Source organism: Melitaea cinxia, chromosome 13 (genome assembly GCF_905220565.1).
Source record: "Melitaea cinxia chromosome 13, ilMelCinx1.1, whole genome shotgun sequence".
NCBI classification, from domain to species: Eukaryota; Metazoa; Arthropoda; class Insecta; order Lepidoptera; family Nymphalidae; genus Melitaea; species Melitaea cinxia.
In genome coordinates this window covers 12,482,891-12,496,371 of record NC_059406.1, presented here as the reverse complement: position 1 = coordinate 12,496,371, position 13,481 = coordinate 12,482,891, and the positions used below count along the sequence as shown (strand labels likewise).

Below are 13,481 nucleotides of genomic sequence, written 5' to 3'. Positions count from 1 at the left end.
GACGAATGAGAGAAGAATGTGAGGTCACACAGAACCAATTTGGATTTATGCCGGGCCGGGGAACTACGGACGCCATATTTGCACTCCGCCAACTCTGCGAAAAATATCGACTCGCACAAAAAGACTTGCATATGGTGTTCGTGGATCTGGAAAAGGCATACGATAGGGTCCCCCGTAAGGTTCTGTGGTGGGCTATGAAAAGGAAAGGAGTGCCAGAGAAGTATGTACGACTTGTTCAGGCGATGTATGATAGAGCTAGCACCCACGTCCGGTCCGAAGCCGGGGTAACTGACAAGTTCAGTGTGGCTGTAGGTTTGCACCAGGGGTCGGCTTTAAGCCCGTATCTATTCCTCCTGGTAATGGATGTTCTAACATCAGACATACAGGAGGAAGCACCCTGGTGTATGCTGTTTGCTGACGACGTTGTTCTTGTCGGAGATAATGTCCTTGAGGTACAGAGCAGACTGGGAAAATGGCAGGAAAGACTGGAGGGCGCGGGATTGAGGATAAGTAGGTCTAAAACCGAGCACTTGTTCTGCGATTTCAGCGGTTCGTCCGGTTTTTCCCATATTGCCTTGGATGGTGTATCCTTACCAGTCTGCTCCGACTTCCGCTACCTTGGGTCATTAATACAAAATGACGGCAACATAGACCGTGACGTGAAAAATAGAATAAATGCGGGATGGATGAAATGGCGACAGGTCTCTGGAACAGCTTGTGATCCACGAATGCCCCTTAAACTTAAGGGGAAAATCTATAAAACGATCATAAGACCTGTCGTAATGTATGGATCAGAATGTTGGGCAACAAAAGTGACGGATGAAAGAAGAGTGCACGCAGCCGAGATGAGAATGCTAAGATGGATGTGTGGAGTAACGAGGAAAGATCGGATTAGAAATGAGTATATAAGGGGAAGTTTGAAAGTAGCACCTGTGACAGAGAAAATAAGGAGTAATAGGTTAGCGTGGTATGGGCATGTAATGAGGAGGGATGACCGCTATGTCGGTAAAAGAATGTTAGGGATGAATGTCGAAGGACGAAGAGCGATCGGCAGACCGAAAAAGCGATGGATGGATTGTGTGAGTGAGGATATGAGAAAGAAAGGAGTAAGCACTGAAGTGACGAAAAATAGAGAGGAATGGAAGAGAAAAACATGTTGTGCCGACCCTACATAAGTGGGATAAGGGCAGGAAGATGATGATCTGTGATCGGAAGTACGCCATATTTGTTTATTAAATAAAGAAATAAGACTGTTCCAAAAAGATAGAATATACAACTATGCCTGTCTGTGTTCATTGATCTTAAGATCCTCCGCGACACGGTTGCCTGGTAGGTTGCACAGAGTTGCTCTATGTCTGGTAGAGATCGCTTTTTAGCGATAAGGCCGCCTATTGTACAAAGCTTTAATAAGACTATAAGAATCTCGTATGTGAATGTATGGTCGTTGAAAATATAAGTAATAAAGTATTTCCTTTTTCCGCTTGCTTGTATTTTATTATTATGATAAAAAAATATTAAACATATTCTTTCTCAAAAAGATTTCTAACCAAACTTTTTACCCCTTCACGATTTATATTTTTCTTATATATTTTTTAGCCTGGAATAAAATTAAAATTAACATGGTTTCAAATATTTTGTAATATTCACTCATTCTGAAATCTTAAAAGCTGCTGACCATATAAAAATTAAATTTGGCAAAAAGGTAGTTCGTTAGTTCGATAGGACCGGATTTAAGGGATCTAAGAACTCTAACAAATTTTTATGAAAGTCCTTCATTTTTTGTGTTACAAATTTGAAATTTGACAGAAAAATAGATAATGGTTAGTAGAAGTCCTCTAAAAACGGATTTCGTGACAAAGGCTGCATTAAAGTTGTCTGAGGGCTCTCACAAGTTTTTACAAAGATCTTAAAAACTTAAATTTGACAAAAAGTTCGTTGATAGTTAGTAGTTATCAACCATGGACGGATTTTGTGACAGGTCGCACTAAAGATGTCAAGGCCGGAAAATTTTATAAAGTAGTTTTATTTTTTGTTCTACAAGCTTGAAATTTAGCAAAGAATAAATTAAACATTGAAAAATTTTGAAACAAATTTTGTTCAGTAAGCATTTAAACTTTTTTTTAAATATATATATACATATATATAACTAAGTCAGCAAACAAGCAAACGGCTCACCTGATGGTAAACAATTACCGTAGCCTATAGACACCTGCAACACCAGAAGCATCGCAAGCGTGTTACTGACCTTACCCGAAATTTCCCTCACGAACTCTGGTCACCTTACTCACCAACAGGGACACAATACTACTTGAAAGCAGTATTATTTAGCTATGATTTTCTGTAAGGTCGACGTACTTCTTCAGTCAGGCTGCTCCATTTTTTAAGCAGGAAATTTCCTACTGTGCCCTTCCTCAATTAAACTTTTGTAGATATATCAACCAAGTTTTCATCAAGGTAGGGCACAGAAGGAAATATCCTGTTCAATAATTGTGTTTGCTCGCAAACGAAAAAAAAACCGACTTCAATTACATCGACAAGTAATACAACGTAGATCGACGAAAAAATAGTCAAGCAACTACGCGTTATTAAAGATTACTCAAAAAGTAGTTATCAGATCTCGATAAAATTTATATGTGACCACATGATAAACATCAGCTTTCGATTAAATTAAAAATTATCAAAATCGGTACACCCAGTAAAAAGTTATTACGGATTTTCGAGAGTTTCCCTCGATTCCTCTGGGATACCATCATCAGATCCTAGTTTCCTTATCACGGTACCAAACTAGGGTTATCCCCTTTCCAACAAAAAAAGAATTATCAAAATCGGTATATCCAGTAGAAAGTTATGCGGTATAATACAACGTAGGTCGACGAAAAAAGCGTCAAGTAAAAAAACATTATTAGATATAACTCGAAAAGTAGTTGTTAGATCTCAAATAAATTTAAATGGGACCAATTGGCACACACTACCTTTCGATTAAAACAAAATTTGTCGAAATCGGTCCACACGGGCAAAAGTTCTGATGTAACATACATAAAAAAAAAAAAAAAAAAAATACAGTCGAATTGAGAACCTCCTCCTTTTTTGGAAGTCGGTTAAAAACTGGAGCATCCACCCAGGGAAGTACCTCAACCTTGAAGAAGATCATAGGTAAATAATACTGCTCTTAAGTAGTGTTTTGTTCCTGTGGTGTTTAAGGTGGCAAGAGCTACTGGGAAAGGTCGGGATTAGAGACGGCAACGCGCTTGTGACGTGTGTATCTGGGACAGCGTATGTCGATGAAATCTACTCTTTCATCAAGAGGCCAGCTCCTTTGGGAGACTTACATTCAGAGTGCATTTCAGCAGTCGATGGTCGAACTAACTACTAAGTTTATTAACCACTGAGACATTTCTGAATATGTGTTTTTTATCCACCACGACGAAATCTATCTCGTTCCTCGTCACAGTATCAGGGCTCTGCCATATCCGACGCTTTTTGGACTCCTTCTTGAAAAAGGAGTTCACGAAAAGAGCTAGCGGCTCGAGGAACTTGACTACATAGTATCTGCCCCGTGTGATTCCTGCGCCTTAATCCGTGAGTAACAACATTGCAGAAAGCCGAAGTAGTGATGAGACAATTTTTAGGAATTTATATTTTTTTTTTACATACTGTTTCTATATGTATTTTTGGATGCATTAAAGTATATAATATAATAATAATATACTGAATTGTAATACTTAGTACGTAAGAGACTAACTGCGAAGGCATAGGTATCTTCTTAAAAAGAGAAAATTTAGAGCTTGATTTTATCACTTTATCACTCTTTTAGGGTTAGGTTGTGCGAATTGTAAAATAGATTTCTCTGAACCAATGCGCAAACGTATATATTGTTTAAAATGTGTCTAATGGTTTTGGCAAGCTAAAAATCAAATCGAAATTGACGAATTGAAAGTCAATTTGGTTTATTGCGTCATGCACACACCCACTTCAAAGGATTCAATAAATAATAAACGTTAACGTCTTGTGAATAAGTGTCATTTTAAACCGTCCAAATTTTCAAATACTACAATAACACAAAAACTTGTATAACAAGATAAGTATAGTAGCGTCGGCGATAAGTCGGCGACACGACGTAATATATTCGACCTTATATACTCTTTGTATTCGACTTTCTGGGCATAGAAATTTTTGACATTCACGGCCTCGCTCAAGCCTCGCTCATTTTCAGTATCAATGCGGCATCAGCTGTGCGTCGTTTGCCGCCGTTTCGAGTCGTGTGTTTATTTTTCATCGCAATGTCTCAACAAGGGCCGGTTTTTGATGTCAACGCCATGACCCTAACCCGATGGGTTTTGGCTCAACAACGAACGGCACCATCAGCAACCGGAGATTTGACACAACTGTTGAACAGTATACAAACAGCTGTCAAGGCCATACAATCTGCCGTGAGGAAAGCCGGTATAGCGAAACTGTTAGTAATTCTTTTTATTTTTTTATTTTTTATTTTTTGTGTTTTTGTAGACGGTATTATAATACAATTTTAGCAATATTAATTATGTTATATGTTAACAACTAATTGACTAATCGTTAGTTGCAAAAAAGATTAATTAAATAATATCAAGAATTAAACTAAGTAACTTAGGTAATTATTATTTGTGGCTGTTTACTTTCACGTGGACTTTGAAATGGATACTAGCCGCTGATATATTACTTATAAATAATTATGCAACTTTAGAAAGTTAAGCTAGTCTTTCTTAGGTAGTAAGTTCGATTCTAGCTGAGGGAATAGGTACTGGCAGTTATTCAAGTATATTTTAGTTTTTAACCGACTTCCAAAAAAGGAGGAGGTTCTCAATTCGACTGTATTTTTTTTTTTTTATGTATGTTACATCAGAACTTTTGACCGGGTGGACCGATTTCGACAAATTTTGTTTTAATCGAAAGGTGGTGTGTGCCAATTGGTCCCATTTAAATTTATTTGAGATCTAACAACTACTTTTCGAGTTATATCTAATAATGCGTTTTTACTTGACGCTTTTTTCGTCGACTTATGTTGTATTATACCGCATAACTTTCTACTAGATGTACGGATTTTGATAATTCTTTTTTTGTTGGCAAGAGGATATCCCTAGTTTGGTACCATGATAAGGAAACCAGGATCTGATGATGGGATCTCAGAGAAATCGAGGGAAACTCTCGAAAATCCGCAATAACTTTTTACTGGGTATACCGATTTTGATAATTTTTGATTTAATCGAAAGCTGATGTTTATCACTGTGGTCACATATAAATTTTATCAAGATCTGATAACTACTTTTTGAGTAATCTTTGATAACGCGTAGTTACTTGACTATTTTTTCGTCGATCTACGTTGTATTACTCGTCGATGTATTTGAAGTCGGTTTTTTTTTCGTTTGCGAGCAAACACAATTATTCAAAATGTATTAGTCTTTTATCAAAATTACAACCTGATTTAAGATCAAGTGAAAGTAAAAACCAGAATAATTTCTGTTTATAATTATATTTTGCGAAATTATTACAGACATGGCATATCTGGCGAAACGAACGTGCAAGGAGAAGAAGTTAAAAAACTGGATGTGTTATCAAATGATCTATTTATTAATATGTTAAAATCATCGTTCACAACTTGTCTCCTCGTTTCTGAAGAAAACCCGACTGCGTTGCAGGTAAGCATGTAATGAAATATAAATATAAATAAATAAATATATAAATATTTACACAATACACACACGGTCGTCTGTTCCTAAAGTAAGCAACTTAATGCTTGTGTTATAGGTAACAGCAGACTGGTATATAGCTACATATTTTTTTTTTTTCGATAAACATACTTATAAATAATACATATATAAATATATAAATAAATATTTATATTACACCCAGACTCGGGGTGGGAATCGAACCCACAACCCTCGGAGCAGAAAGCAGGGTCACTACAAACTGCGCCAACGGGCTAGTCGAAAATAATTGGATTTGTAATAAATAAATAAAAAACGACTTAATTTTGCATCGACGGATAAGTACAGTACAATGCAAATCTTTAGGGATAACTCAAAAACTACTTGTGAGATCTCATTCAAATTTAAATGACAAAAGCAATCTTTTAAAATAAAACAAGAATCATTAAAATCGGTACACCTAATAAAAACTGAACAGTCGTGTATAGTACCTCCTCCTTTTTTGAAGTCGGCTAAAAATAACGACATTTACGTTTACCATTGACACAATTTGTAAACTTCTACTTTACATTTTACGATAATATATTTAATATACTTAAAATAAATATAATCATTATAGTCTATCCGCGTTAAAAAACGCGTTGGCAACGGTCACAGCACTGGTTTATAGCTTGTTGCACTGACTGTTGCGGGTTTGATCCCCGCATATGACAAACATATAGATTGGCCATACAGAATTTTGCTGTCGTCTGGGTGCTTGTGTAGTCCTTGTGGGTCTCCCCACCGTGCCTCGGAGAGCATGTTAAGCCGTCGGTCCCGGTTCTTATCATGTACTTACGTATGATAGCGATCGTTACTCGTAGTAGGGAATATATCCGCCAATCCGTATTGGAGCAGCGTGGTGGAGTAAGCTCTGATCCTTCTCCTACAAGGGGAAAGAGCCATGGGGAGGAGGGGGAGGGTTTTTGCCCAGTTGTGGGATATTACAGGTTGAAGCGAAATATTAAGGAAATAGTGACTAATCGTTGTCTCTCAGCCATGTCGCGCCCCTTAACCAATTAAATCGTAGTAAATTAGAACGACGCAATCATACTAACCAGTTGAAGTCAGTCCTTCAGGTTCAGACATCTGTTCTAATTTACTAAAGTTAAAGTGTAAATGGTCAATGAAAAGCATTTTGTCATTAAGCACTTTTAAATGAAAATATTGTGGAACTTTTTAGCGAGTGTAATAATTTGTTTTTAAAAAACAATCTTATCTTCAGAATTCGTATCTCCCTACGGTCAAAAGGTAGAAAAATTGTTTTGTTTTCAAATTTTAAACCAAACAACTAGACTTATTATTTGAACACTTGATGGGTAAAATCAAAAGTATTCATAATGAACGTGAAAGGTTCCTTATAATTTGAGGAAATTATCATGTAAATAAATTGTTTTTATCTGCACCAGGTGATATTGAAAACTTTATTTTAAATTTAAATAAAAAGTTATAAATGTTTATTATACACAGAATTTCATTAATGTAAGTACCTCTAGAAATTACTTATTAATCTTGTACTGATCTAAATTTAAATACGATCATTAAATAAAAATAAAAAGTCGTACATACCTATACTTTAAATCCAGTTGAATCGTCGTCATGTAAATAATTGGTTAATTAGCTACTTTTTTATATTAAAATTTTAAGACAGTTTTTCGGCTACAAAATAAGTCAATCAATATTTTAATTATCCTTAGATATCGAGGTCACGAACTTGAGTATCTCAGTAAACAATATTTTCGATAACTTAACTGTAACATACCTAATATGCTATTTATGTTAGTATCGGACATCGAAAAACGCCACTAGATTCGTACTTCTTGAGCTATTATTTAGTAATTACAATATAGTAATGTTCCGTTTTAGTCACAGCACAAATTTAGGCTATACCTACGAGTACATCTGTGTATAAAACTTGTATCTAATCATAATATACTTTGTTATATTCTGACACTGTACCTACTTATAGTAATCTCTAATTATTATAGATAACTTTACGTGATTTCGGTTAAAAATTCGTGTTTTATGTTCGTAACTTAGAACTATTCAAATGAATAATGACTATTAATCGTATTTGAATTAACTAACACGGTTATGATGAACTTTTTGTGCGATGTAGTATTTCAAGTAAAAATAAACTTGAAACTATAATATTTATTATTCCAAAACTTCAAATTATTAAGTGTCAATTAAACGTAAACATATATAGGTAACCGAATAGTTCCAAGTATAATTAAACATTATTTTGTTCTTTTTAGTTCTAATTATTCTGTCGCTTCGATGTTTAAGGATACATTAAAACCCTTACAGGTGGAGACCGAAAGACGTGGAAAATATGTCGTCTGCTTCGATCCCCTCGACGGTTCATCGAACATCGACTGCTTGGTATCGGTCGGCTCTATATTTTCTATTTACAAGTTGGTATAATATACCTAAATTTTAGTTATATATACACACACACACACACACACACACACACACACACACACACACACACACACACACACACACACACACACACACACACACACACACACACACACACACACACACACACACACACACACACACACACACACACACACACACACACACACACACACACACACACACACTTTATTTATTTACTTCATTAAAATATTGTAAAAGTAGAAATATATCAAACCAGGTGAGCCTAAAGCTATAGGTACAGTCTTCTCTCAGCCAACCTTAAGAGAGCAAGAGCGATAGGTTGATGTACAAAAAAAACCCCTTAAATATGTATACATCTAAAACCGGCAAATTTTCCTTATTCCTTCATATTTATAAGAGAATTATTTTAATACAATGTTAGCAACATACACATATATCTAAATTATTCATCATTCATCATCATCATTACAGCCTAAACAGTCCACTGCTGGACATAGGCCTCCACAAGTTTAAGCCAAAAATAACGTGAACTCATGTGTTTTGCCCATAGTCACCACGCTGGACAGGCGGGTTGGTGACCGCAGTACTGGCTTTGTCGCACCGAAGACGCTGCTGCCCGTCTTCGGCCTGTGTATTTCAAAGCCAACAGTTTCAAGGTGGTTGTGGAACCTTGTTATCCCTTAGTCGCCTCTTACGACACCCACGGGAAGAGAGGGGGTGGCTAAATTCTTTAGTGCCGTAGCCACACAGCATCTAAATTATTATCTCGTTACAAATTAATACTCTATGCTAATAATAAATTAGTAATAATCTAAAATATTTTTGCTTATCTATATATGTATAAATAAAAACGTGTTGCTCGGTAGTAACTGTGTGATATTTATATTGCTTCTTCATTCTTTACTTTAAATTTTTTTAAATAGTTACCTAGGCCCTAATCGTACACAATATGTTACGTTCTTAGCAGGGCTTAAAGAGCACACATGCAAAATAAATATTTAATAAAAAAAAGAGACTTCCAAGATCCTCGTCAGAATATCACCAAAATAGGGACCACCTAGTAATAATACGAAAGTCTTCCAAACCATCATAAACTATACATCATACACATTTATTTGCTCATTTTACATCGACAAGAAATATAATGAGAACATCATTGACGTAGTCGATGTCAATTAAAGATATACGCATTATTGGGAATATCTTAAAAACTACTCGACAGATTTTGTCAAAAATCGATAAATGGTAAGCACTGGCTTTAGAATATAAAAAGAATTATCTTAATATAAACCCAGCAAAAAATTATGCGATACAAAAAACATAGTTTTATTAAAAAAAAAATTAAGCTTGTTAAAATACTTTAATACTACTTTTTTTTTGTTAAAATACTTTTTGTACAGTTAAATATCGTTAATTAATTTACAGAAAATCAACTGACGGTGAACCGACAGAATCAGACGCTTTAAGGCCCGGAAACCAATTGGTTGCCGCTGGTTATGCCCTGTATGGCTCCGCAACCATGATGGTTCTCTCCATAGGGAAGGGCAAGGGGGTCAACGGTTTCATGTACGATCCTTCCATCGGAGAGTTTATTCTAACAGACCCTAACATGAAGATTCCAGAAAAGGGCAAGATTTACTCTATAAATGAAGGTAGTTTATTTATGTATTCTTGTTTATAATAATATATTTATGAATAAGAGGTTGTGCTGTGTGGCTACGGCACTAAAGAATTTAGCCACCCCCTCTCTTCCCGTGGGTGTCGTAAGAGGCGACTAAGGGATAACAAGGTTCCACAACCATCTTGGAAATTAAGAAGCCGACCGATGCACAGTGCTGTGAGTCTAGGACAAAAAAGAAAAAAACAAATTTCGGTTTCCTACAAATCGGTATTGCCGTTTTAAAAATAATGAGTTCCTACACAACGAGCATTAATTTTTATTAGCTGGATAGTTTTTATTCGCTTATAATGACACTTTGAATGTCTCACTTTGAATGAATACCGCTAACTACCTTATCAGTCGTAAATCGTCTGTTGTGCAAAGTGCATTGTGAAAAGAAAGTGTAACGTTTTTATAAACTAACAGCTATGGAGATTAAAGGCCAAGGTATGTACTTTAAATTATTATAGTTTTTGAGTCTATACGTTGTCTTTAACTATGTATGAATCTATCCAAAGTTGCTATTGAAAATAAGTGTAACTCGGTGCATTTTAAAACTTTGAAGAAAGTTTAAAAAAAAACATTGCATAACATTGCATACTTGTAACATTTTATTATTACTACATTGGTATACTTTAATTTTCAGTACAGTTTAAGTGCTTCCGTTTGCGACTTTTTTTTATAATATCTTTTTCAGCGAGAAGGAAATCTATCAAAAACTCCGGGTAATCTGGTAGAAGTACGGTTTGAAACGGAAAAAAGTGGTCGAGAATCAGTTGTATTTGAGAGAATTTGTTCTCTTTTCGTCGGTTATTTTGTTTAAATATGAGCAATAAGTGGAAAGAAGTTAGTCGTAGCCGCCAAAGACTTTATCAACGCCACGGAGGTTGGCTACAACGGGAGATTCGTCTGCCAGAAAGTTTTAAATAATTTAAAATAATTTAATTTAAATTATTTTAAATAATTATTTAATTTAAAATAATTTAGTTAGGCTATTTTGGTAGATGAATTAAGTTAGAATGAATATTGTGTTTTTTTTACCTTAATTAAGATAAATATAATTTTATATTTAATATTGTTATTAGATTAAAAAAGCTAAAAATTATTATACTAGACAACATTAACAAAATTATGTACGAAATATAGTTTATTACAGCATTAAAACTGTTTTATGATTTTTGTCCATCGCGCCATACATTTCACTGCACTGTGCGATGGCGGGATAACCATCCAACTGCTGCTGGCTTTGAAATACACAGGCCGAAGACGGGCAGCAACGTCTTCGGTGCGACAAAGCCAATACTGCGGTCACCAACCCGCCTGCCCAGCGTGGTGACTATGGGCAAAACACATGAGTTCACGTTATTTTTGACGTAAACTTGTGGAGGCCTATGTCCAGCAGTGGACTGTATAGGCTGTAATGATGAATAAGAGGTGACCTTATCGCTATAGGCGTCTATAGAAGAGGAGCCTAATGGGCCATATCCACACGAGGATGTGGGAATTCTATACTGGATACTAAAAAATCTGTCAACTTTTTTCGTAATGTCCTGAATAATAAACCCAGATTGGCATTAATGCTTATTGTTAAAAGAGTAATCTAATGTTTACATTAAAAAGACTACTTCTTTACATCACATTAAAAACATATTGTATTTAAAATGCAGACCCATATTTATATCGCTATATTTTGTCTACGTAACACCACACAACATAGTTCTACACAAAATAAAATCTGTTTCAAATACTGATCAGATTATATTTTGATAACATAGCAACTTTTTAATGTTACACTTAACAAAAATAATGTTTACCCATGATATCGCAATACAAGGTTATTAGATTATACAATAAAACAATAAAATGCTTTTAAATATATTTTGTAGGCGGTCGCTATATAAATAATCGGAAGACTCAACTTTAAGAATAGGTACTTTATCGGTTAAATAAAAATCACACATCAAAAACATAATAATAACTTCAAAAAAATTAAAAATTAGTATGCTTTACATTATAGAATATCTTTTTTTTTTGTGAAAATGTATGTACATTTTACTATCAAAAATTTATTATCTTTATGATTTTATATTAATTAATCTGATTTTAATTATTTTTAGATACATTAGATTGGTACATTCTGTTTCGAATTTATTGAAATATTTCTAAATATATAATATTTATTTTCCATAATATCATCGTCTCCCTGCCCTTATCCCACTTATGTAGGGTTGGCACAACATGTCTTCCATTCCTTACTATTATTCGTCACTTCAGCGCTTACTTCTTTCTTTCTCATGTCCTAACTTAACAACATCAATAATAACTCCAAATACAAATTATGAAAATTATTAATTGAATAAATTTTACTATGAAACTCAAACACAGTTGGTATATTTATGAGTATTTTTTTTTTAATTTATATATATAATACATTTCGAACACTAATAACAATAATGTTGTCTCATTCAGGTTATGCAGCAGAATGGTCAGAAGGTTTGAAGAATTACATTGAAGAGAAGAAACGTCCGAAGACAGGCAAGGCGTATGGCGCGCGATATGTCGGCTCTATGGTCGCCGACGTGCACAGAACTATTAAATATGGCGGCATCTTCATGTACCCCGCTACGACTTCCGCGCCAAAAGGAAAGGTACTCTAAAATTTAATTTATAAATATCTCGTGTGTCACGATGTTTGTTAGCGAACTCCTCCGAACGGCAGACCGATGTTTTTAATTTTTTGTGTATGTTTGTTATGTCTGAAAATAGGTAAGCGATTTTTATACACCTAGGTGATAACGGTGTCGCTATCAATGCGGCAGAACAACGTTTGCCGGATCAGCTAGTATTTTTTATAATAATATCGCTCGACTGTTGTTGTCCCCTGTTCTTTTTTGTTTGTCAGTTGTTCTTGTTTTGAATGATGTACAGAACATTAAATTGTTTGAAATTTTTCAAATGCTATTTTCTTTTAATTTAATCTTTAATCCACATTTCCGCGTACTATAAAAATATTTTCAGTCATCAGTTATATTTTAATTGCCAACCTTAAATAAATAAAATAAAACATATTTTTCAGCAATTAATGAGATGTTCTTGTTTTCAGCTCCGTCTGCTATACGAGTGCAACCCCATGGCTTTCCTCGTGACTGAAGCAGGAGGACTCGCGTCTAACGGCTCAAAGTCAATCTTGGATATCGAACCCACTTCCATTCATGAACGATCACCTTGCTACCTCGGTTCAAAACTCGACGTGGAGGAATTATTGAAGTTCCTTAATTAATACATACTTTTAATACTTGATTTTGAATTATATTAAAGCTGTTTGCAGTTGAACTCAATAATATCATTGCTTTTTAATTTTTAGTAAATTAAAAAAAAAACTAAATTGCCTCGCTAAAATTTTATGATGTATATGACCTATACAAAATTTTAATAATAAAAAATTAAAATTGTGATAAAACCAATTAACCTAAATATATACTTATTTTTGTGTAGAAGTGTAGTTTCTAAAGGAAAAGCTGAACATGCACTGAAATCAAATGTGCCTTTATTACAAAAAAATAATAATAATAAGATTTCTGAATACTTTTTATAATTTTGCGTTATTGTCCCAACAAAAATAAAATTGAAAAAAACATTTTTTGCGTTTTTATTTACAAAAATGAAACATTTCCGCTTAAACTTTTTAC

General features: G+C 34.5%; 1 protein-coding gene across 1 annotated transcript; it reads left to right on the top strand.

The window, feature by feature from the left end:
- The first annotated feature begins 4,153 nt into the window (after positions 1-4,153).
- On the top strand, positions 4,154-13,130 carry LOC123659304 (fructose-1,6-bisphosphatase 1). The gene is made up of 6 exons (XM_045594551.1): positions 4,154-4,456; positions 5,528-5,672; positions 8,031-8,137; positions 9,558-9,784; positions 12,262-12,440; positions 12,896-13,130. The coding sequence occupies exons 1-6, from the start codon at positions 4,281-4,283 to the stop codon at positions 13,070-13,072; spliced, it is 1,011 nt and encodes a 336-aa protein (XP_045450507.1). The 5' UTR covers positions 4,154-4,280; the 3' UTR covers positions 13,073-13,130.
- Positions 13,131-13,481: the final 351 nt, after the last annotated feature.

Excerpts from the sequence above, each read along its gene's own strand:
- LOC123659304 (XM_045594551.1), top strand. The coding sequence starts at position 4,281 with ATGTCTCAACAAGGGCCGGTTTTTGATGTCAACGCCATGACCCTAACC. Across the intron at positions 4,457-5,527 it reads AAAGCCGGTATAGCGAAACT|ACATGGCATATCTGGCGAAA; the intron begins GTTAGTAATTCT and ends AAATTATTACAG. Across the intron at positions 8,138-9,557 it reads TCTATATTTTCTATTTACAA|AAAATCAACTGACGGTGAAC; the intron begins GTTGGTATAATA and ends ATTAATTTACAG.